Below are 25,020 nucleotides of genomic sequence, written 5' to 3'. Positions count from 1 at the left end.
TGCTAACCCTGACGAAGACTACAAAATGACAGCATTTCCCGCCAAACTGGAGCCGCCAGCTTAACATTACAAACGCCCGAATCCTTAAACCCCGCGGCCACCGCCAATGAGACTGAAGGAGCGGGACCTGCCTCTAGTAAAACTTCTGAAGTGGTGCAATATTTACAGGAAACGCTCGCTCCTAAACCTCGCCACTAACAGCTAAAAGACACCAGCGTGACCTCTTGTTTTGTTCCCCTTTTACTTTAAGTTAGTTACGTTTCTTTAAAAAAGGGAACTCTTGTGATGCTGAAGCTGTCAAAGTAAATAACTGAGGCTAGCCACCACACAGAGAGGAAAAGGAGCTGCCTTGCTCGCTTGCACCTCATAAACTGTTCAAAATGTTTTTTTAACACAGCTGCCTCTCCTTCCTTTGAACAGCTCTTTCCCCAAACAGACTGAGGCAATTATAATTAAAAGAATAACCAGCGCATCTCACAGATACTAGGGAGGACTTGGGGGGAGGGACCCGGCCACTCGTGACACCCCCGAGGCTGAAAGAGACCCCCATGAGCCTCAGCCTCCACAACCAGGAAAAGACACCGGATGAACAGAATAAGAACACAACAACTATTATTGTTTTTTTTTTTTTTTGGGGGGGGGGGGGGAATATCAGCTAAATCAACCAAGAAAAAGAGAAAGCATTAAATAAGGAGGCTGAAGGACTCACCACCTTCCACCTGCTGGAGACTGAGAATACTGGATCTGTCTCTAGCTGGCAGGGCTCTTATTGGATCTCTCTAGAGTCAGAGTTCTCAGTCTCCACCTGATGGAAGGCGTGCACAACCCATCAGTCACATTCTGGGCCAGTCCGGAGGGACGCTAAAGAACGTAAGTCGGTTTATGACTTGTATCCTTATTCTTTGATGGTAGAGCACTTTTCCGTATTACTCTTTAATGGTCTGTTTTCTCAGTACTTTATGCTGATTGTTGATACATCCTTTCTTAGGTATTTATATGTACCCCTTACTGTTCAAGTTCCTTGATGGCACAATCATCAGTCAGAGATGTTTTCAGTTTTATACAATTCGCCTTACAAAACAAAAGTTGTGACAAGGACTCTCCTTGAAATATTCCTTGCTGGATTCTGATATTAGTATTGACATATTATCCATCTTCATACTACAGATGACGTAGTCTACCACATTTTCATGGTGAAATTAAGGCACTTAGAGTTTATTTTGCACATTTCAAGGCAGTTTATAATCCAGGAGTGCGGGACAGTATCAAAGGTTTTCTTATAATCAATCCATACTACAATGAGATTTCTGCTTTTCTTAGCACTAGCCATGATGGCTTTATTTAGCAAGGATTGGTCTTTCATTCCATATGCTCCCCCTCTTGTTTACCTTCTGCTCTACTGCCATGATTTATTAGAGCTAAGAACATAAGAGTAGCCATAGTGGGTCAGACCAACTGTCCATCTAGCCTAGTATCCTGTTTCCAATAGTGGCCAAGCCAGGTCACAAGTACCTGGCAGAAACCCAAATCGTGGTAACATTCCATGCCACAAATCCCAGGGCAAGTAGCGGCATCCCCATGTCTGTCTCAATAGCAGACTATTGCTTTTGCTCCAGGAACTTGATATAATCTTATACTTTTTTTTTTCAATGAGGTTTTATTGAACACTTTTAAAGAGACAAACAGTCCAACAATACCAATTAACAAATATCACTTAAGTGTAAACAAAGCTCAAAAAAATAAGCCCCATGCATAACAAATGCGTCACAGGTTTTAATTATTTTTCAATAGCCCACCCCTACCCAGAATTCAAAACTGTCCCCTACACCAACCCCCCCTTCAAAAAAAAAAAAAAAAAAGGGTACAAATGCTTTACCTTAAAATAAATGAAAATTCTTTAAAAGACCCCAGACTTCCTTCCATCTGGGCATACAATTATGCCTCTTGGCCATAAGCTGCTCCATCCTATAAATATAGCTCAGTTTAGCCCTCTAGATATGCATATGGAGCGGCTCAACCCACTTTCAACATGTTGCCAGGGTCAGTTTAGCAGCATTAAGCAGGTGGCAGACCAGCTGCAACTGAGCCCACTTCAAGCCTGGAATGGCTCTATTAAATAAGAACATACCCGGATCCCATGGCACCCAATGACCAGTATTATTTTATTATTTATTTATTTTTATTTGTTGCATTTGTATCCCACCTCCTTGCAGGCTCAAAGTGGCTTACAATACATCATGAGTAGTGGAGGAATGTTAATAAACATTTGGTATGTCAGGATCTTGGTCAGCATGATGACAGTAAAACAAACATAATAAACAAAATCATAGTGTACAAGCAGATATTATGAAACAAGTTCTGAATATAGATGTGCGAGTTGTGCATATTCACAATTGTTGATCTTTGTGGTACGCTTTATTAAAGAGATGTGTCTTCAATAGTATGTGGAAGTTCGTTCTTTCGAATATCGATTTCAAGCTGCGTGGCAGTGCGTTCCATAACTGTGTGCTCAGGTAGGTAAAGATTGACGCATGCATTATTTTGTATTTCATTCCTTTGCAGCTGGGGAAGTGCAGATCAAGGAATGTGCGGGATGATCTTTTGGCATTCCTAGGAGGTAGGTCTATCAGGTCTGACATGTAAGCTGATGCATCTCCATGGATAATTTTATGAACTAGTAAGCATATTTTGAATGTGATGCGTTCCTTGAGTGGGAGCCAGTGTAGTTTTTCTCGTAGTACAGTGACAAATCTGATATTGCACACTCTTCCAGAAAGCTTTAGCTTTAGGAGATGACCAACAAACATGGCCTGGAGTACTATGATCACGTGATGCGTTCCTTGAGTGGGAGCCAGTGTAGCTTTTCTCGTAGTACAGTGACAAATCTGATATTGCACACTCTTCCAGAAAGCTTTAGCTTTAGGAGATGACCAACAAACATGGCCTGGAGTACTATGATCACGTGATGCGTTCCTTGAGTGGGAGCCAGTGTAGCTTTTCTCTTAGTACAGTGACAAATCTGATATTGCACACTCTTCCAGAAAGCTTTAGCTTTAGGAGATGACCAACAAACATGGCCTGGAGTACTATGATCACAGAGCCTCCAGAAGACTGGTGAAGCTTGCGGAAACCAATGGTGGATCCTGACTGGGGTCAAGTACCATCAATACATAATCTTGTAATTGGCAGCAACTGCAAGAGTGGCGAGTTCAGCTTCCATAGTGTCCCAGTCAGAAGGCTCATAAGCAATTCCTAGTTCATGTTCCAATCTCATCCGGTGTTGCAGAGCTGATTTCAGCAAGTCTCATGCATACCTATACTGGGCTGCCAAAAGATATATTTTCCAATTCAGTGTATCCCCCAAACAAATGTGGTTTAACTTTTTTACTCTGCAAAAAATGCATAACTTGAAAATAAGCAAAATGGTGGTCCTCAGAAAACAAACTCCCATGCCAAAGGACACAAACTTATCATCCACAAATGTCTCAACCGAGCCAGCCTTCTAGCTTCCCAAATCAGGTCAGCCCAGGTGGGAACAACTTGTTATGCCTGACAGGAGTATACCTGAAGATCAGAAAATCCTTGTAAGTACCCAAAGAATTCCAAAGTAGCAGGACTAACAGAGACCTCCAATACTTGATGCTGTCAAGGCAACCACATAAGGGAATCCAAGGGAACTGCACCCACCAACTCCTTCTCCAGCCCTAGCCACAATTTGCAGGGATGATTCTGAAACCATTCTACAGCCACTTGTGCTTGGACTGCTTTATAATACAATCTCATATGTGGAACACCCAGCTCTCACAATTCCCTATCTCTAAATAGTATCTTTTGAGTAAATCGAGGTTTCTGAAAACCCCAGATAAACTTTAAAAGAAGGTGCTGCAATATGTCGCTAAAGGCAGGACCTGGAACAGGTAAAGAAAGCGGAGCATTATGTTCATTTTGACAGTGGTGATTCGTTCAAAACACAACAGAATTACTTCCTGTCACCTATGCAGGTCATCCTTAACCACCTTGATCAACCTGGGACAGATAGCATCAAAGAAGTTATTCCAGGAAGCTGTTAGCCAGACCTCTAGGTAATGCAGGGAGCCAGCTACCCACCTAAAAGGAAAGGAGGACTGCAACCCAGCAACTACAGAGGCCTGTAAAGAAACCTTAAAAGCTTCAGTCTTGCTCACGTTGACCTTAAAACCAGAAGCTAGGGAGAATGCATCCATCTCTGCTATCAAATTGGGAAGGGATGCTATCAGGTTGGTCAAAGTAAGCAAAACATCGTGATGCCCTACATAAATACCACCCACCTCAAGATTAATCCGAATCGCAGCAACAAAGGGTTCTATTGTCAGAGCAAAAAGCAGGGGCGACAAGGGGCACCCCCTGCCTAGTGCCCTGAGTCAAAGGAAACATTTCAGAGTTACTCTTATTGATGCGGACACAAGCTCTAGACGCAGAGTAGAGACTCCCAACCCCCCTGATCCATATATCCCCAGTAAACCTTATCAAAAGCTTTTTCAGCATCTATCCCTAATATAAAGGTTATAATCTTTTTTAGTTTAGTCACATGGATTAAGTTAGCAACTCTATGGATGTTATCTGCTGCCCGCCTTCTCGGGATAAATCCAACCTGATCAGCGTCTATTAAATTAGGCAGCAATCCTCCCAGTCTAGTGGCCAACACTTTAGAAATTATTTTAACATCAGAGTTAAGCACTGATATAGGCCTATAAGATTGGCATCCTGTTTTATCCTTGCCCTCTTTGAGAATAACTATAATCCAGACATCCAATCTAATGGCAGGCAATGCTGCCCCGCGCCTGGCACTGTTTATAGCCTTAGTAAAAAGGGGCACCACCTCACTAGAAAAGGTAAAATTCTAGTGGGTAGATATCCAGGCCGGGAGCCTTACCAGTCAGCAGGGTTCTAATTGCCTTCAGTATTTCCTTAGGAGTAACTTCCGTGTCTAATCTGTTAGGCTTGGGGGGGGGGGGGGGGGGGGTAAGATGGGACAACTGTCATTACCTCTCATCTTGACTACTGCAACCTACTCCTTACTGGCCTCCCACTTAGCCATCTATCCCCCCTTCAATCTGTTCAGAACTCTGCTGCACATCTTATATTCCGCCTGAACCGATATACTCATATCACCCCTCTTCTCAGGTCACTTCACTGGCTTCCAATCAGATACCGCATACAGTTCAAGCTTCTCCTTCTTACCTACAAATGCACTCACAGTCTGCAGCCCCTCATTACCTCTCTACCCTCATTTCCCCTTACATTCCCGCTCGTAACCTCCACTCACAGGACAAATCCCTCCTCTCAGTACCCTTCTCCACCACCAACTCCAGGCTCCGTTCATTCTGCCTCGCCTCACCCTATGCTTGGAATCAACTTCCTGAGCCCTTAGGCCAAGACCCCTCCCTACCCATCTTCAAATCCTTGCTCAAAGCCCACCTCTTCAATGTTGCTTTCGGCACCTAACCTTTATACCTTTCAGGAAATCTAGACTGCCCCTATTTGACTGACTGTACATTTGTCCTTTAGATTGTAAGCTCCATTGAGCAGGGACTGTCCTTCTATGTTAAATTGTACAGCGCTGCGTAACCCTAGTAGCGCTTTAGAAATGTCAAGTAGTAGTAGTAGTAGAGGCTAAGTAAGTATCTATTTGTATCACTGAGATACACTCATCCTTCGAATACAGGTCCCCTAGATGTTCCCGAAATTTCTCCTGTATCTCCACAGACAAACTTGAACACCTGCCTTTATCCTTGATTTTGCCAATATGCCGTCTTACACAATTTAGTGACCAACAGCCTATGGGCTTTCCCCATATACTCATATCTCTGTTACCTAAGGTACTCCATCCAGAAGGCCAACTCATCCTGCCTAAGGGCTTCCAAGGAAAAGCGGGTCCCCTGGAGCTCCGTCCAGAAGGCCCTCTCTAGTTAGTTTATGTTGACGCTCTAGTTCTGTTATCTGCTGCTCAAGCTGCAACTTAGCAGACTCATACTGCCTCTTACACTTTGCAACTTCCTTAAGAGTACCCTCGAGAAACCACTTTCATTGATTCCACACAGTTGCATTTGAGGGGACAGAGTTCAAATTATGGGTCAAATAATTCTATAAGACTGCTCTATATCCCTGCACTATAGCTTCATTCTTAAGCAACTGTGTATTCAGAGTCCAGCATCTGTTCCTGGTTTCCTCCCAAATTGCCTCCAAATCGAGCCAGCAAGGGACATGGTCAGACAGTAAAATGTGACCAATATCTGCACCTACTAGGTGTCCTCTCAGAGCTTATCTAGAAAGAGGTGGTGGTCTATTCTAGGGTACATAAGATGTGTGGTTGAATAAAAAGTGTAATCACGCTGGGTTGAATGACTATCCCATCACCCGTCCACCAAGTCCAGATCTGTAATGAGAGCACTGAAGTGCCCTAGCAGTTTTAACATAGCCCACTACATCCCTGCTGGTTGTATCCAGGTCCGGTTCCAGGCATGAGTTCCACCACCCATGATTAAGGGCCCCAATATAGACAAGGACAAGTCCTGTTTAGCTTAACAAAAAATTCTGTTTAGTGAACATTTGGAGAGTACACATTGGCTATAGTGAGCTGACACTGGTCTAGCAGGATCTGCAGAAATAAGTATTGCCCTTCAGGATTTCTCTGAACCTTAAGATAGCTAGGTCCCAGTGGAAAAGGATTACCACATCTTTTGTCTTACTCCCACCCTTTTCAGATGTAAAAAAAAAAAAAAAACCCACAAAAACCACAGTGGGATGACTATAGCGTAACAAGGCCTCATTACATGGCTTAAAGCGCATCTCCTGCAAGAGGACCACATGAGCCCTCCGAGACACCAACTCCTTGCCTAGGTGCCTAGGCTTATGCAGGGAGTTTAACTCCTTAACCCAAAGGGTAAGAATACAAACTGTCATCACAAAAACCAATAAATACTATACTCAAATAAGGCAACCTGGATAAGTAAAAATCATCCAGCACTGTCAGAATTCAAGAATAAGGTCTCCAAAACATCTGTTTCAGTACCCAGCAATACCCTCCCCAACCCCCCCCCCCCCCCAAATTGACTACTGTGCTCCCCAAAACCACAAATATCACAGACACTCTGGTGGGAAACACTGAGAAAGTAACCACCCCCCTAGCCCATACCCGCCTCTCTACTACACATACATCATACACAACCCCCCACAAGATACACAAACCAGAAATATTCAAAAACCATTCAACAGGCCGACCACTAGTTGGGGCAGTCCGGAGCCGTGAACAAAGCCATAGGAACAGAGCAGACTATCAACCTCTACCCCTAGGGGCAGACGGCAGAGTGGCCCAAGACTGCAGAGAACAACAAGAAAACCACTGCTATCAAAACACAGCAGAGCCCCAAGAAGGCAGATATCAAGTTAAATCATACTAAGCCAGTCACAAGAATCAGTGCTGTGGAGAGGCTCGAGATGGTCTTTTCCGTTTAAGAGAGACTCAAGTCCAGGTGGCCCCTCTTGTCACCCGACTGTGCTCCCAGTCGGAGGCTCAGGCTGCTCTGAAGTCACCAGTCCAGCCTCTCTCAAAAGCTTCCATGCCTCGTTCGGTGTTTCAAGTTTATGCAGATTGCCCCTAAGGGGAAAACAAAGTGCCAGCAGGGAAGACAGAAGACCATTTGTACTTCACAATTTCCTTTTGTAGCACCTCCGACTCTGTGCCATGCGGGCGTGTAAGCGGACAGAGCCTGTTAAAGTTGTATTGTTTCCCCTTTAAATGAGAGCTTCCCACCGGTGCGTGCGCCTTTTGCAAAATCTACTCATCTGCAAACTTGGAAAAGCACACGATAATGTCTCTAGACTTGTTAGGTGGGGGTAATTTGCGCCACATTTTCTTGTACTCCACCGTCCAGGACGCCCCTAATTCACAAATTATTACACCTGCAGCAATTTTCCAAGTCATCCAGCTTATATAAAAGCTCAGCATGCTGTGCCGCTAACTCATTGTGTTTGACCTGCACCTCCAGTATCGTCTCAGTGTGTTCATCCATTTGCTTCTCAAGGCCTTCAACATGTGTACCCATTTCACTTACATTCTGACTTAGGGAGTCAAGCATGGTGGAAATGTCTTCCCGCGTAGCATGAAAGTCAGACATGAGGTCCTGGAACAGCTTCCAAAACTCAGGCGGAACCCCACGGGTGTCCCCCGTCTTCGTTCCTTAGTCTCACTGTCCAAACTTTCTGGCAGCTCAGAGTCCACACGGTGCTCAGAGGACACCGACTGTGTGTAGACCACACTGGTGGTTCAGTGAAACTGATAAAGATCCTGCTTCGCCAAGGCAACATTTAAGGTAAGATCACCAAGATTTGGCAAGAAAACTGCTGTGATGGTAGGGGATTGCCTCTGCAAAGCACTATGAAGGGCAGGAGTTCGGACTCAGGCATCCATGCTGGTGGCTGATGTCACTTCTTCCAATATGATCTTATATTCTGCCAGTATTTTTTGCAGTGAACAGCTGATAGTAAATAGACAAATTATTGATCTGTAATTTTTGGATAGATTTCTTGTATCTCCCTTTGGAAATAGAAGCATTCTTTCTGTTGTTAGTCAATGTGATGTCAAATCTGTCTGCCTGATCAACTGATTTTTAGTTTGCCATGTCTTGGTGAAGAGAGAGCCAAGGCCATGGTACTTATGGTTGGGGCTCATTTTAACCTGTTTTCCCAACCCACAGTTTTAATGTTCGCCCGTTCCGAATTTTCCTGTATGCAGGGTACCCATTCTGCTTCTCAGCTGTATGTCTCTCTAGGAAACAATTACACAAAATGGGTTAAGTTTTGGGCATGTTATGACAGGTTCTGTGCTGTTCCTGCTATGGCTTATTGTTTATCAGCACCACTGCTACTAACTGACAGTGAAGCAGCAGTGCCTTGGAAAGCAAGTTTCTTTCTTCACTCTTACAGATACTCATGCTGAAATGCTGCCACAGGACAGACACTAAATTACTGCCAACTGATGTCAAGCTGGTGATAAAGAAAAATTATTTATTCCCTAGCTATATATCTTTTTTGTATATTAATGAACATCTTCAATTACCAAGCACACTCAATGTTCATTATATGGAGGTTGATGGTAGGGGGACAATTTTGAGACTGTCTGCATTTGGACAAACACAGACTTTTACCTATGAGTTCTGCACTTATTTTTATTCTGAATCTATGCCACATACTTTCAATTTGATACTTGCACAGATACAAAGTGCAGTACTTTTTGTACCTGACTATCCTACATGTAGGTTTTTGCTGGAAAAACAGATGTAAAGAGATGAAAATGCCATCTACACATGTTTGTTTTGTTACATTTGTACCCCGCGCTTTTCCACTCATGGCAGGCTCAATGCGGCTTACATGGGGCAATGGAGGGTTAAGTGACTTGCCCAGAGTCACAAGGAGCTGCCTGTGCCTGAAGTGGGAATCGAACTCAGTTCCTCAGTTCCCCAGGACCAAAGTCCACCACCCTAACCACTAGGCCACTCCATGCATTCCCCTCCTCCAAAATACACTACATGAAATGCCCCCTGTCACTCTAGCTAAAGTATGAGCACACTAGAATGCACATACTTTTTAGTCACGCATAGAAAGGCCAATTTTCAGACAGCCAAATACTTTTTGCCAGTAAGTCATATTGGGTCATTCCATGCCAAGTGGTCTAAACCTCCCACCATGTCTCCAATTTTGTTCAAACTTTATCTGTTGCGCGAGTTAGGTGTTAAACTAAGTTTCCCAAAATGTGAGTTCTCTAACTGCAATAGTTGCAGATCTAGAACCCCTTTTCTGAAAGGTTGTCAGTCCATGAGCGTGCGACATTTACCAAACTGCCATTTTTGGGGTCTAATAAAATCCAAACACATTTATAAGAATGGCTGAAAAATTCAAATCCTGTACAGTTCTTGATGCTAATTCCGATGAAATACATTTTAACATTATGGATGCAAAATCCAGTCAAACAAGTTGACTCAAAGTGTGCATCAAAATTGGTCGTGACTCATCGGAACATATTTAGACCAATATTCAGACTGCAACAACTTCCATGCAAACAAAGATACGGACTTGAAATTTTGAACAAGCATCATGCTTGTGCTGGACATAATACTGTCAGATTTGCAACTAACCAGCATCTATAACCGCCCTGCAGGATCTCTTCAAAGTTGGCACTGTCAGACTCAATTTCCTAGAAATGAAGAAAAATTAGCGCATCAAGCGTACTAAATATAACATACTTTGACCTGAGTAAATGGCTACTTAATGTGGCATTGCAAAACAAAAACACAGTGTTGTAGAGCACAATTTTCTCTTTCAGATGATACTGTTCACAAGCTGCTTCAGGCAGACTCTATTAATAATTGGCTTTGAACTTTGGTACATTTTACACTACATTTTACCATTTGCGCTGACAGTGCCAACTTTGAAGAGATCCTGCGGCCATTCTGAATCGGCTCTTTCTTGCCCCGAAGGCGAAAGAGGTCAGTAGACCACCAGGGCACTAGTAAGGGGAGGGAAGGCTAGCAATCTGCCCGTTTGTCCGGATTTCTGGACAAACGGGCAGGCTGGCGGGCGGGTCATCCACCCATGAGCCTGCCCGTTTGTCCAGAAATCCAAAAGGGCAGATTGGCAAAAACCGCCCAGTTGCCCGGACATGCCCTCAAAAAGAGGACATGTCCAGGTAAATCCGGACATATGGTAACCCTAGTTATGCCCATCTACCAGCAGGTGGAGATAGAGATTACAAAAGCTGAAGGCAGTGATACGAAACGGTCAGCTCCTCCTTCACTTCCGCCCAAGAGGTAGATAGCAACCTCATTGAACAAGCCTGTAACGCCACCAGCGGAACACAACCTTTCAAAAATTGCACGGAAACACAAAATCTGCAATCTAACGAGAAAAAAAAAATAAAATCAGATCAGAGGCCGTCATTCCACGGCAAGAACTAGCGAGAACGACAAAGAGAAGATCTGAATGCTGAAAAATATGCAACATCTGCAAATGCCGGAGAACCTTCCTAACATCCAGAAGACAAAGCACCGTATACTCCGCGTGAAAATCCCCGCCCCAAAAGGAGGGAAGAAAGAGAGGCTGATAAAGAATAAAAGCCAAACCACAGCCAGAAAGAAAAGGAGGAACCGAATGCAAGGTCACTCCAGACTCAGGAATTGCAGAAAAACAGCTTGGCATGGCTGCGCTAAAATTTCAGACACTCTGCGTGCCGAAGAATTGTCAACCAAGAACACTGCTAGTGAGTAAGTTCCTAAGCGAAGCCATCTACAAAGGATAAAAAAAAGAGTTCGAAGTAATGCTAAGTAGACAAGGAGCCCTAAGCTAGGCTCGGAGAACAAGAACTAGGTTTCAGGGTGAACAAGGTCGCAGCAGTGGAGGAGCAAAGCAGTCTGCAAGAAATTAACTACATCCGAGTGCAAAGCCAGGCCAGGCCCTTCTACAGCCCATCCTGCAGAAAAAAATAAATTGCTGAGGAACAGATGCCTGCAATGAAGACCAAGCATGGGCCACAACCATGCCTCAAAAATTCCACTACACCCAAGAACACGCGATCGAAGTGGACCGCATACAAGTTCGCAATAGAGCAGAAATCACTGTGACCAAAGAACTCTGCTCCTCAGAGTTAACCTCCCAAAAAACCAGGCCGTAAGACCACAGTGAGAGGGATCATCCATTCAGTAACGGACCCTGAAGGAAGAGCCCGGAGTCAAGCGGGATACAAAACGAAGGCGCCACCAGGAGCTGCACCATATCCGAATACCAAGGGTGCCGTGGCCAATTCGGAGCTACCAGAATGACTTGACCCCGGTGGCGAGCAATCCGAAAATAACTCAGCCACAGAGAGGCCACGGAGGAAACACTATCGAAGAATGTCCTCTGGCTAAGGAAGCAGCTGAACAACCAGCCCTGCTGAACTGCCTTCTCTCCGATGACAGAAGACGACATCTCGGTGTCCAGCCGGGGCGCCATCAGATCTACCTGTGGAGCTCTCTACCTGAGGCCAAACTGGGGAAGCACTGGTGCGGAATAAACACTCTGCTGAGAGCAGAAGATGGCAGAAAAAGAGAACTCAACGTAGGAAAAGCCCACGAAGTGGGCCACGGAGAAACGGAACGCAAGGTCCTCTGCCCACTCCATGGGGGCAAAATGCCCTGATGGCCACGGCCCGACTGAGTCCCACTCTGTCAAAGAAGCAGCCACTGCCGTCAAGTTCTCCGAAGGCACAAGCATCACCTGGCCCGCAATGTGTCCTGAAAGGCTAGAAAACGAACAGCACCAAAAGCAGGTCCAGGCGGGAGATTGGCCGCACTGTCCCCTGTGCCATCCACCGCCCCGGAGGCGGATGAAGGAGGCAAAGGGCTCTCCAGTCCGAGAGACTCATCCATGACCACCACCATCCACTGCAGAGGTGCCAAGGCATCCCTTCCAAAGGGAGGAATTGTGGAGCCACCAGTTCATGAGCAGCCATGCCAAGAACAGCCATGGAACACACCGCTGACACTCCTGGGACACAGGACATCACCTGCTGAAAAGCAAGAGCTGTAGATGTCGCATAGGAGCACAGCCCACGGCACTACCTCCAAAGTGCCCGTCACAGAGCCCAAGAAATGAAAGCATTGCCAGGCCTGAAGACTCGGCGCCCTGAGCAGACTGCACACCCGAGTCTGAAGCTAGATCCTCCAGCCCTCGGTCAAGAAAAAAAAATCATACCAGAGCTGTCTGGGACGGGACAAGGTGGCTCATTTGAAGGGTGATCACCTAGCCCAAGGATTCCAACAGCGAGAAGACCTGGGAAGGTAGACTCTCAGATCTCGTCTAGAGCGGGATGCGCTCTGATGTCGTCCTTGCAGAGAATGCCGCAAGACTCCCAAAAGGTGAATGGAGGCAAAGCCTGGAACTGAATATGAGGGCCCAGAAGAGCCAAACAGAGAAACCGCAGATGAGGGGGGCCAAAGGGGAAACACTAGAAATGCTTTCTAGAGGAGAAATGCAGGGAAGAATGCTAAAATGAAGTAGTTTGGACTATAGCTAGCTGTCCAATACAAAGAAAGTGCGAAAGTGCAATAAAAGCCTTAGAGACTGCAACATACAGCTAGCTAGAGGTGCCACTGATACAGTGGAAGCTGGAGCTGGTATGCAATAGTTTGACAAATGTCAAGTGCAAAACTAGAAGAGCAGAGCTGCTATGGGAAACCAACACAGCTAAACGTGGCACTATAGCATAGTGTTAGCTGCCCCAGCTATGCAAAGAACTGCTTTGTCAGGGCAAGCAATATGGGAGAGTGAAAAAAAAAAAGATGGATGGGAGCGGGGGGGGGGGGGGGGGGGCAACGGAGAATCACTGGACATGGATGGGAGCGGGAGGCGACGGAGAATCGCTGGACATGGATGGGAGCGGGAGGGCAGGGGACAGAATTTCTGGGCATGCATGGGTAGAGGGGGCAGGGGAAAGAATTGCTGGGCATGCATGAGTAGAGGGGGGCAGGGGAGAGAATTGCTGGGCATGCATGAGTAGAGGGGGGCAGGGGAGAGAATTGCTGGGCATGGATGGATAGAGGGGGACAGGGGAGAGAATTGCTGGGCATGGATGGGTAGAGGGGGCAGGGGAGAGAAGAGAATTGCTGGGCATGGATGGGTAGAGGGGGACAGGGGAGAGAAGAGAATTGCTGGGCATGGATGGGTAGAGGGGGGCAGAGGAGAGAAGAGAATTGCTGGGCATGGATGGTAGAGGGGGGCAGGGGAGAGAAGAGAATTGCTGGGTATGGATGGATAGAGAGGGGCAGGGGAGAGAGGAGAGTTTCAGGACATGGATGGAGGGGAGGGCAAGAGAAATTCTGGACATGGATGGAGGGGAGGGAAGGGAAGGGAAGGGAGAGAGAAGAAATGCTGGACATGGAGGGAAGATAGAGGAAGGAGATTAGATGAGGGAAAAGGAAGTGAGGAGAGAAACTGCACATGGATGGAGAAAATAGGCAGAAGCTGGATCCACTGTACAGTCAAGTCTGCGGAGGACCAGAAATGAAGAAGAAAGGAGAAAAGAAAATAAATAAATGGAAAGGAAGCCCTGGAAATGGAGTCAAGGGAACAGATAGAGAGCAGCAGAATCAGGTACTGGGCCAGCATGATCAGAGAAACAAAATCACCAGACAACAAAGGTAGAAAAAAATAATTTTATTTTCATTATAGTGTTTGGAATATGTCCACTTTGAAAATCAGGTGCTGAACGTTAAAAGTTTATATTTATTTACTTATTTATGGCATTTTATCCCATATTAAACATGAATTAGATTGAAACCTGGGATCATTTAATTTTTTTTTCCTGGAGAGAGTAATGCATTGCCCCCCCCCCCCCCCCCCCCCCCGGCTATAGCCAGCTCTGCAATTTTGGGGGAGGGGCGCCGCCGAGGTGGACCGGGGGAGAGAGCCTGTTAAAAATTTACTAGCACACCACTGGGCGCACCTCAGAAGGCCCATCAGATTCCTTCTGGAAAACTTTGCCATCTAGACCCCATCTGCCCAAGATGGCCGTAAAAACTCCCCAGAGAACGAAGCTATCGAGGGGGAACCAGAGAGAGGTCCCAATGATTCCACCTCTAACATGGCACCCAAGCTGTCTCTCCTGGAACACTGGATCTACCGCAGAGGGTAGAAAAGCCACTACTGTACCCGAAGAAACCCTCAAAAGGGGCGGGCTACAAACAAATGCTGAGGGGCAAACGCCACATCATTCAGTGGAGACAAGGAGACAAGGAGAAAAAGGACGACGAAATCAGGGAACAAAACAATTCCCCTGATCAGGAGAGATCAGTACAAAGCCTGAAGGGGTCCCCAAAGCAGAGGCAAAGCCGCCAATGCAGCCAACAGCCAGAAAGCGGGAGCCATATCCGGATGTGTTAAAAGAAAATGGCGCATGCATTCAGTGCCTCAGAGCTGGAACAGAGCGGGGACCCCGTTTGGGAGAAAGAAGTCCCTGGTGCCAGCCTGTGCCTCCATCAACACCCATCACCGCTGCTGCCAAAGCTTGCTCACAACACGCGCTTCCTATGGTGGCCTCCGCTGCCAATACTGCGCAACCCTCTATGGCAGAAAAAATGCACTTACCGGAGACGTGCAGCCAGATTTCCCGCCAACAGCTGAACCTCCCAGGCAAGCCTGTCACTACACTGGCTCAGTAGGCTACACACACACAGCGACTTCAGAGACGCTGCCCCCAAGACTCCTAATAGCAACCTGCTGCCCTGTTGCAGCTGCAGAGCCTGAGACCCGAATTGCTCTTTTTTTTTTTTACAGCTGATAACACCAGCAAACACAGGTCTGTTGATGACTAGAAGTTTTTGTTGTTTATTTTTTCTTTGTGAGGAAGGCTAGAGTCCAAACAACAGCCCAAACTCAGGGAGAAAAGGGATCACATGGTGCGGAAGGGACCCAGGCCACCAGGTATGCCCCTAAAGTTGGCACACAGCCCAAACACCCCCTAAGCTCAACTGGCCAAAAAAAACCCCAGGAGCAGGCCCACGAGATGACACCGTCTAACACCTGCTACAGATATACTGAAGTGAAGGAGGAGCTGACCATCTGGTATCACTAACTTCAGCTTTCTAATCTCTATCTCCACCTGCTTGAAGACGGACATAACCCACCAGTTCCTGGATTCCTCTGCTGCATACACTAAGGAATAATTGTTTCATCTTTTCATTTTAAAGTCTGTCAAGGTATTAAACAGTCCTGTCTTGATGCTTCTTCTGTAGCATGACTAGATATACTATTATGTAAAATCAAACTATAACATATTCCTCATACCTTTTTCCAAGTCAATCACTAGCAAGGACTGTGTAGTATACTGGCCCTTTACCAAAATTTAATACACTGTAAATTCCATGCAGATTACAGCCACTTCAAAATCTTGTACATGGCAACAACTAAAAGTGCCATAAAGCCAAAACAGTGTTTGATGTGGTGTGAACTAGACATTTTAATTAGAACCTAAATTTAGCACTCAGCTCAGCAAGACTGTCTAAACAAAAGGATTATACACATAAAAGGAAAAAAAAAACCTGCCTAGAATATATCTTGAAAAAGAAACCTTATAAGAACTCCATGTATCCATTCATAAAGGCTACAGTACTGTTAAAGTGCAATCTTATGTCTAAAAAGAGTCTGTAAAACAGAATTGCAAGAAGCACAGAAAACCTTCTTAACTTCTGTACTGACCAGGCTCCTCATTTTCACCTCAGAAAATGAAAAACAAAGCAAAACAAAAAAGAGCTGTCTGCTTGTATTCCATGACAGTTGTGAACAAGTATACACTCAATGTTTTCAACATAAACTGCTCTGGCCTGGGGATTTAGGGTACACACAAGCAAGCTTTTCATATCATCAGTTCCGTGCTGTTTACCACCTTCTCACCCCCCCCCCCCCCCCACCCCAAAAAAAAAAAAGTGTAAAAATACTACCTTAATTATTTCCACCAGTTGATCCACACCACTGTCACCTGGAAAGATCGGTTGTCCTAGTAACAGCTCAGCCAATACGCAGCCTGCTGACCACACATCTGAAGAAACAGAATACAAATCACCAACAGGCATTTAAAAAAAATATGTAGCTAGTAGTTCCCTCCTGCTCCCTTGGGCTTCCAGCACAAAAGGTACCACATCGCAATTAACCTTCATGTACCGCAATCTAGGGTATCCCATGTCCCTGCCTCATTCCAATCTAGCTTAGCCATCAATGTGACAGTCCTCTAGAATAAGTGACAGACGAAACAAGTATACTGTTAGTCAGTTAGTACATGTCACTGTTGTAAGATCGCTCCTCATCCTCACAGGTGCAATAAAAACCTTCCCACCACAGTATCTTCAGTTCCAGCTGGCCTGTAGAGCAGAAACCAGGTTTGGGATTCACATCCTGATCTCTCGCAGAACACATAGCACTACTAAATAACCAGGCCAGCTCAATATAAGATTTTCAACCTTTCATCATCTAAACAAGTTAGGACTCTCTCCTTTTCAATCCGTTCTTGTTTATAGATTATGGACAACACTGACCCGGCATCAAAATTTGTGAAACATTCATGAATTTTACCACAGACTTCTCTAAAGAACTCCAAGGCTGGCAAATTGAAGCACAAATCATTCTACCTAGGGTTGTACAAAATATAGTATATCAACTGCCTATTTCTAGGCATCTGTTACCTGGGGATTTTAAGCTTATTTTAATATTCTCCCATCTCACTTCAGTTCAGCCATTGCAACATGGTCTTTAGACAGGGGACATAAACCTTGGATGCCTTCAGAATTCAGCTCAAACAGACCCCACTAGAGTCTACCCATTAGGTGCCATTGATAAATATTAACTAAGGCTCCCTTCTTCAGGGGCAATGAATGCTACTTATTCAGATGTACTGGACTCTTTTCACACTCATTAAAATACAAATACTCAAGGCTTCAAAATTTGTCTTTTCATGCAGAATTCCTCAATCAACTGCTGTGGGATATCAGAGTGTTGCCACAGGCAGTAGTTGCAATGTTCCTCGTATTTTTCTCTCCTCTCCACCTTGATCCTGGCTTATAAAGGTGATATTATAACAAGCTGCTACAGTCTACATCCGCCTCTGCTGCTAAACCTGAAATATGCTTTGTATCGCACAGCCAGGGGCGTATTAACACTATAATGGGCTCAAGGCAAACATACCGTATTTTTCGGACTATAAGACGCACTTTTTTCCCCAAAAATTTGGGAGGAAAATGGGGAGTGCGTCTTATAGTCCGAAGGTAGCGAGTTTTGGATCACCGTCCCCTACTTACGCGATGCCATGTTCCCTGGTGGTCTAGTGACGTCGGGGCAGGAAAGAGCCCCCTCTTTCCTGCCCATCGCGCTGCTCTCCGTGCTCCTGACTGCTTCCTGACGGTCTCGGCGATATTCAAAATGCATTTTGAATATCGCCGAGACCGTCAGGAAGCAGTCAGGAGCACGGAGAGCAGCGCGATGGGCAGGAAAGAGGGGGCTCTTTCCTGCCCCGACGTCACTAGACCACCAGGGAACATGGCATCGCGTAAGTAGGGGACGGCGATCCAAAACTTGGACAAGATTTTTTTTTCCTATTTCCCTCCTCTAAAACCTAGGTGCGTCTTATGGTCCGGTGCGTCTTATAGTCCGAAAAATACGGTACTTATGTGGGTCTCTATCATGAACCCCTATTTACTTTTCATCAACCCTTCCTCTGCAATTAAGTTCACTTTCTCTGTCCTCCACCCAGGATATCTGATCATGTGCCCCCTTAAATGCTTCCACATTGGACCTCTCCAGAAGTAGTGTGGGAAAGACTGCAGGACCTAGCTCTGGCTGTTGTAGTATCAGCAGGTTGTCAGTGAGCACAGGGAATTGCAAGTAAATGTTTTGAATGGAGTGGCCTAAGTGGTTAAATCAGTGGGTAGAGTAACAGGGAAGATGGGTATTTTCAGCTGTCCCCAACTAGATCCCCTTTCACTTTGGTCCTCCTCCCAGCAGTGTCTCCTTTTCTTCTTAAGCTCCAGCAGCAAGAACAGCGTAAAAGAAACTTTAAAGCATCCTGCAGAGGCTTCCAAGCACCTGCTAGTGTCCCACCACCACAGCCACAGAAAGTGTGCATCAGGGGGCAGAATGTTGATAGAAGCCTGCAGAGTGCAGGTGATGGAAGCCTATGCACAACCCTTAATGTTTCTTTTGGCGCTGCCCTTGCTGCTGCGGCCTGGCTAGAGTCATTCATTTATTGAGGTTCATATACCGTTTGTACAGGCATTGCAAATCTAAGCTGTGAGGGGAATGCCAAAGCCAATTTTGAATTTAGGGAACAACATTTCCCCTCGCAACTATGAGGGAAGGTCGTTCCATAATTTGGGCACTAAGAAAAGTGCTGATTGACGAGTGGACTCAAGTACAGATTCTGGACTGGGAAGAATTAGTCTATCAGCATCCAAGAAGCGCAGAGAATGGGTAGGCGCATAGGGAATGATCAATGAAGATAAATATACCAGTTCACCAGAACAGTAAGTTTTGTAAGGATTAGAATTTTAAACCAGATGCGATATGAAAATGGAAGCCAATGAAGGCGAGTCAACAGTGGAGAGACAAGATCACATTTCTTAGCTCTACACAATACTCTAGCCACACTGTTATATAATGGTGCTCATTTTCAAAGCACTTAGTCTTACAAAGTTCCATAGTAACCTATGGAACTTTGTAAGGGTAAGTGCTTTGAAAATACGCCTCAATGTCACTTTGCAGTAGTCTATGCGAGAAATTAGAAACGCATGGCAGGCAGTGTGAAGCACAGGAAAGTCTAGATAGCTACATAAATAATGGAGGGTACAAAGAATTTTTTAAAAATGGTTTTGACCACCTCCAAGATTTGTTTCTTAAATGATAGTTCTGAGTCAAACCAAATGCCTAAATATTTAAATGAGAAACTGGCTGAAGAGAGATTTCAAATAGAATGGGGACAATGTTTGGTTGAGGCAACAACCCAGTGACCCAACAAGTAATGGTCTTATGTGGATTTAGAACTAGCTTCTCAGATGCTAACCAATCTGCAAAGCCCAACAGACAAGACTGTAATGGAGAGAGATGTTGGAAAAATTAGGAAAATGTCATCTGCATAGAAGAGGGTTTTAACACCAAGAGTTTGAATAAGTGTGGCTAATGGGCTCACATAGATATTAAATAGTAACAGAGACAAGATGGAGCCCTGTGAAACCCCACAAAACAAAGAAATATCAGATCCTGTATGAACTGAAAAAGTTCTATCCTACAAAAAGGAAGAAAATCAGTGAAGTGCTAAACCCGTAAGCCTAATAGCTTCTAGTCATGAAGAAGTACAGAGTGATCCATCAGGTCAAAAGAAGTTGATAGGTCAAGGGATACCACCAAAGTAATACTACCTTTATCCAGAATTGCATACAACAAATCACTTAGTAGAGAAGCTATTGCTGTTTCATTATTATTGTATTTACAGAAACCCGCTTGCTGGGGATGGAGGACTTTCTTTTGGTCAACAAAAGCAAGAAATTGTAAATAGACTACGGTCTCCATTACTTTAGATAGAAAAGACAAATAAGATACTGTTGCAGATGCGTTTAAACGAGAATTTTTCAGTATGGGTTGAATTACTACCTGCTTCTATGACTGAGGAACAGTGCTGCACTCAAGGCTGTTGGAGATCATGTTTCACAGTAAAAGGGGAAGACCCTGTACATTAGAGTTCAGCCATATTGAAGGTAGACAGTCTAGTGTGCAAAACGTGGGCCTAAGGGAATACAGAACTTTGGTGAGCTCGGTTAAAGTCGGTGCAGAAAAGGCAGTCAGAGTAGTAACAGGCAACTGGCTATACTACCTTCACTAGCAATGGGAGTAGAGAGCAAAGGATTCATAGAAAGCGAAGACCGCAAGAGAGATTTTAGTGTCATGGTTAGCCAATGTGTCAGCTCTCAGAAGGTGAGTGTCGTGCGATGCCAGTCTGCGGATCTTTTCGCAAAGAAATAATTTACCGTCCCTCGCTGGATTACTCGAAGAAGCCAGAATGTGAGAAAAATACGATCACTTTGCTGTTTTTAAATGAAGACAAAATGTTCGTAGTTCCATTTAAATGATTGCTGGGATGAAGTACGCCGCATATGCCAAAAGTGATTGGCCTGACGCAAGCGAAGTTTGGCAAGGAAGAGAACATCTCCGTATCATGGGGCTGATTTACAGCGTGAGGGCTGAACTTCTTCTATAGGTGCAAATCAATCTAGACCATTCGAAACAGCCATATTTCATGCTTCAGCTTGTGATTCCACAGGAAGATCAAGAAAATTACCTGGGAGAAAAGTAAAAAGAGAAGGAGAGGAATCTGGTGGTAACTATGGCCAGAGGTGTATCATCTTAACTCTGCAATTAGGACAGCTTGCATTATACCTGATTCCAAACCATAGAACTACCATTCGCTATGATAATCTGGTAGTTGTAAAGTTAACAAGAGGAAACACGGCTGAATCTTTAGCCAGAATCAAATCTAGAGTATGGCCTGAGTTATGAGTGGGAAAATAAATATGCTGTGATAAACCAATATCTGATAGAAAAAAAAGAAAACATACCACATGGGCATAAGCAGGTGTGTCTACATGGACACTGAATCTCCCAAAATCAGTACGTTGCTTTAATGCACAGTGGCGTCTAAGGTTTGAAACATAAGCTCCCAGAGGTCCACTCTCGAAGATGGTGGTCAACAGAGAAAAAGTATATGTAGTGAGAATGAAGACGAAATATGCACCCCTAAAACATCGGGATAGCTAAAGGAAATCGAGGGAATCTCAGTACACACAAAGGAAGTGGGGAAAATTAACCCAAGACCACCCCCTTGGTTTGGAGGTGAAGGCTCCATGGAATGCTCAATACCCCACAGAGAGGTCCTGATAAAGATATGGTTCCTCTCTTGTGTTTTAGCCAGGTCTCTGTAAGGCCAAAAATGTAGAAAATAGATTGAGACAACAGACATAGGCGGTCGGTGGCCCAACTGTTTGGGGAGGCTAAAGGGGGCGGGGTTAGGGGTGGAGCTTAAATCCATAATTGTCTGATAACACACTGAAAAAATAAATAAAAATAAAAGTCACAATACCTTTTATTAAATTTAGATATTAGATATGTATCAAATGTCAAAGAATAAAGTGGTTGCTCAAAGCATATACTAACCACAATCGCTCAACTGTAAAACAGTATGCACAAATTTGTGCAAAAACACACTCAGAACCTTACTGTACCATAACACTAGGCAGATCCTAATACACCAATATACCACCCATATGGAAAATGCAGACCGTCAACAATATGAAACAAGGGATCATAATATCACAATTCTCATGTAAAGCCACAAAACACCCTTTTAGGGTGGATAGTGTTCACAATGAGCTCCTTTTATTAACAACTATATGTAGATCCTTCAAGAGGTAATGTGTCATGATTTAGGCTCTAAAACCCTTTCTGATGTTTTGGTGCCACCTCAGTAAGGCCAATACACAATCTCTCCACTGCAAAACACTATACACGAACTTGTGCAAAAACACACTCATAACCTTAGCAAACCATAACAGCACTAATTCCAAGGACAGGACGAGCTACAACCTTATGCGTGGAAAGGCAGCACTGTAATTACACCGGGCTCTAAAACCTAGTGAAACAAAAAAAACCCAAAAAGGGCTGTAAATACTACACACTAGTAGAATACTGCACCTTGATTACACATGAAAAACACATGACACAACAGATATGAAGGCAAAACTGGAAAGTTACCTCAAGAAGTCAGACTCAGCATGCAGCAATACTAGAAAAATTGAAACTTACATGCAAAATATCACAGATGCACATTTCCAATCTGACATATTCCAGTTAATAAATTCTGAATAAAATACTTTTTTTTTACCTTTGTTGTCTGATCATTTAGTTTTTCTATTCGCTTTGGTCCCAGTGTCTTCTTTCCATTTGATATTTTTTCTCTCACCATGTCCACCATCCTCCTGTGTCCTTATGCGTCCTGTCTACCCATCTGTAGCCCTGTCCCTATCCTTTCTCCAGTTTCAGCATCTGCCCTCAAAGTGTTCCGATCCAGCCCTTGAATTCAGCAATTACCCCTCCATCCATATCCAGCATTTCTCCCCTCCATCCATGTGCATGTACTTCCTTTGTCTTTCCTTCCCTACATCCTTGTCCAACATTTCTCCTCTGTTCCCTGCCCTCCACTCCATCCATGTCCAGATTTCTCCTCTCTTCCCTCCCGAGGATCCATCCATGTCCAGCACCTTCCCTCTTTCTCTCCTACCCTTCCATCCAGTGTCATCCCTCTTTCTCTCTCCATCCTTCTACCCATTACCCTCTCCCAATCCTTCCGTCTATTGTCTCCCTCTCCTTCCATCCATTGTCTCCCTCTATATCACCTTCCTTCTAAACAGTTCTCTCTATTGAACCTTTTCCATTCAGCATGTGCTCTCTATCCCCATCCTTCCAGTGTCTTTCCTCTTTCTTTCCCTCCCTACCCTTACGTCCAGCGTCTTCCCTCTTTCTGCCCCCTCCTTCCACCTTTTCCCTCTTTCTCCCTCCTTTCATTCAGCATTTCTCCGTCTGACAGCTAGGGTCTCCCCAGCAGCTGCTCTCTCCTGCCCATGTCCCCTCTTTCTCCCGCCATCTTTCCACTAATCTCTCTCTCTCTGTACCCCTCTTCCATCCAGCATCTTCTCTCTGGCTCTCCTCTGCTCTTTTCCATGGCCCCTCTTTCTCTCCCCATCTCTCTCTGGCTCTTCCCTGCTCTTTTCCATGTCCCTGGCTTTCCCCTGCTCTCTTCCATGTCCCCATCTCTCTCTGGCTCTCCCCTGCACTTTTCCACTTTCTCTCTCTCTCCTCCAGCGTCCTCATGCATCTCTCCTCTCCCTCATGCATCCCACCTTTCTCTTCCCCCCCCCTTCTTGCTTCCATCACTCTTACTCCTTTCTCCACCCCCCCCCCTTTTCCCATTCCCTGCCATTGCTTTCCTTCCTCCCTCTTCCCCTTAGATGTGGCATCTCACATCCTCCTTTCTCCACCCCCCTTTCCTTTTGGTCGGTCTGTCTGTCTGGCATCGCTTCCTCTCTCCCCCCCCCCCCCCCCAGACTAGTGCAGTATCGTATCGCTCTCCCCCTCCGCTCCTGTCACATCGTCTTTCAACGAGGCTTCCTTCCTGTAGCATCAGCAATGATGTAAGCGCTGTTGCTTTCAGCCTGCCCCGGAAGCCTTCTCTGGACAGCGTCCCTCCTAAGCGGGAAGCTGTTCAGAGAGTGCTTCCGGGGCAGGCTGAAAGCAACGGCGTTTACATCATTGCTGATGCTACAAGAAGGAAGCCTCGTTCAAAGACGACGTGACAGGAGCGGAGGGGGAGAGCGGCACCGCACTAGTCGGGAGGACGGGGGGGGGGGGGGGGGGGGTAAAGATCGGGACCGTCGCGCACCAGTCGGGGGGGGGGGGGGGGGAGCCGGGAGGGTGATGTTAACGAGCTGCACCCGCCCCGCCCTTGCTGCACTTCTGGCTGGGGAGGCTTAGCCTCCCCAAGCCTCTTATACCGGGCGCCTATGACAACAGATCATAGAGTAATGAAGATTTGGAGTGGAGTGAACAACAATTTAGGACGACTATATTAACAGAAGGGACATGCAAAGGATGGGTAGTCCCAACACATAACACAATCAACTAAATACCGAGAACGACTACCTGAAATTGAATAAGGTGCCCGTGGACAGGCTAAAATTAAAATTTTTATCTGCTGTGTGTAAGAGGGACAAAGGAGACGAGAGATGTGGAGATGCTGAACCTGAAGGGGGAAGGGGGGAGGGAAGAGGATGAGTAGATATTCTTAACTTGAAGGGAATGTTCTAGAATTTTCTGGTCTTTTTCTTTTGGGCCTCATTTTTGTGTGTTTCTGTGAGTTTCCACTGATAGTTGCAAGGCAGGAATTTGTGGCTGACCACAAACTGACAAAGACCATTGCCATGACATCCCAACCAACTGTCTTGTTACAAACAAAATGATAAGCCCCCCCGCCCCCCATTGTCATGACATCTCAACTGTTTGTTACTGAGCCGAGGTGTGGCAAGGACACTAAGTCCCTATCACAGGACTCCTATGTACTTGCAGGATTGCTGATTGGGTGATATATGAGGTGGTCCTTTGTGATGGGAAGGGTATATAAGTGACTGCTCATCTAAAGAGACTCTGAAAATGGCCTGGCTGGCAAGAGAAGTTTCATATCCTTGCCCACAGCCTATTTTCTGAGGGGAGTGTCCTTCCCCACCCCCCCTTGTAAGAACTAATTCTTTGCAGCTAAGAATCTTTCGTTCTTTTTTTTTCTCTCTCTCTGTTCTGTGACCTTTGTATGACAGTGAGGAGTAAACTTTCCTTCCTCCTTTTTCTCTTTTTCTATTCTTTACATAA

The 25,020-nt window shown here is 45.3% G+C and overlaps 1 protein-coding gene across 1 annotated transcript in view; it reads right to left on the bottom strand.

Annotated features, from left to right (window-relative positions):
• The window catches only part of GSK3B (glycogen synthase kinase 3 beta), a 362,942-nt gene that overhangs the window by 40,049 nt on the left and 297,873 nt on the right, over nucleotides 1-25,020 (bottom strand). Inside the window, 1 exon segment of the mRNA XM_030203995.1 lies at nucleotides 16,509-16,606. Within this exon segment, the coding sequence (XP_030059855.1) occupies nucleotides 16,509-16,606 (98 nt within the window).

Source organism: Microcaecilia unicolor, chromosome 5 (genome assembly GCF_901765095.1).
Source record: "Microcaecilia unicolor chromosome 5, aMicUni1.1, whole genome shotgun sequence".
Classification (NCBI taxonomy): Eukaryota; Metazoa; Chordata; class Amphibia; order Gymnophiona; family Siphonopidae; genus Microcaecilia; species Microcaecilia unicolor.
This window is presented reverse-complemented; position numbering and strand designations above follow the sequence as displayed.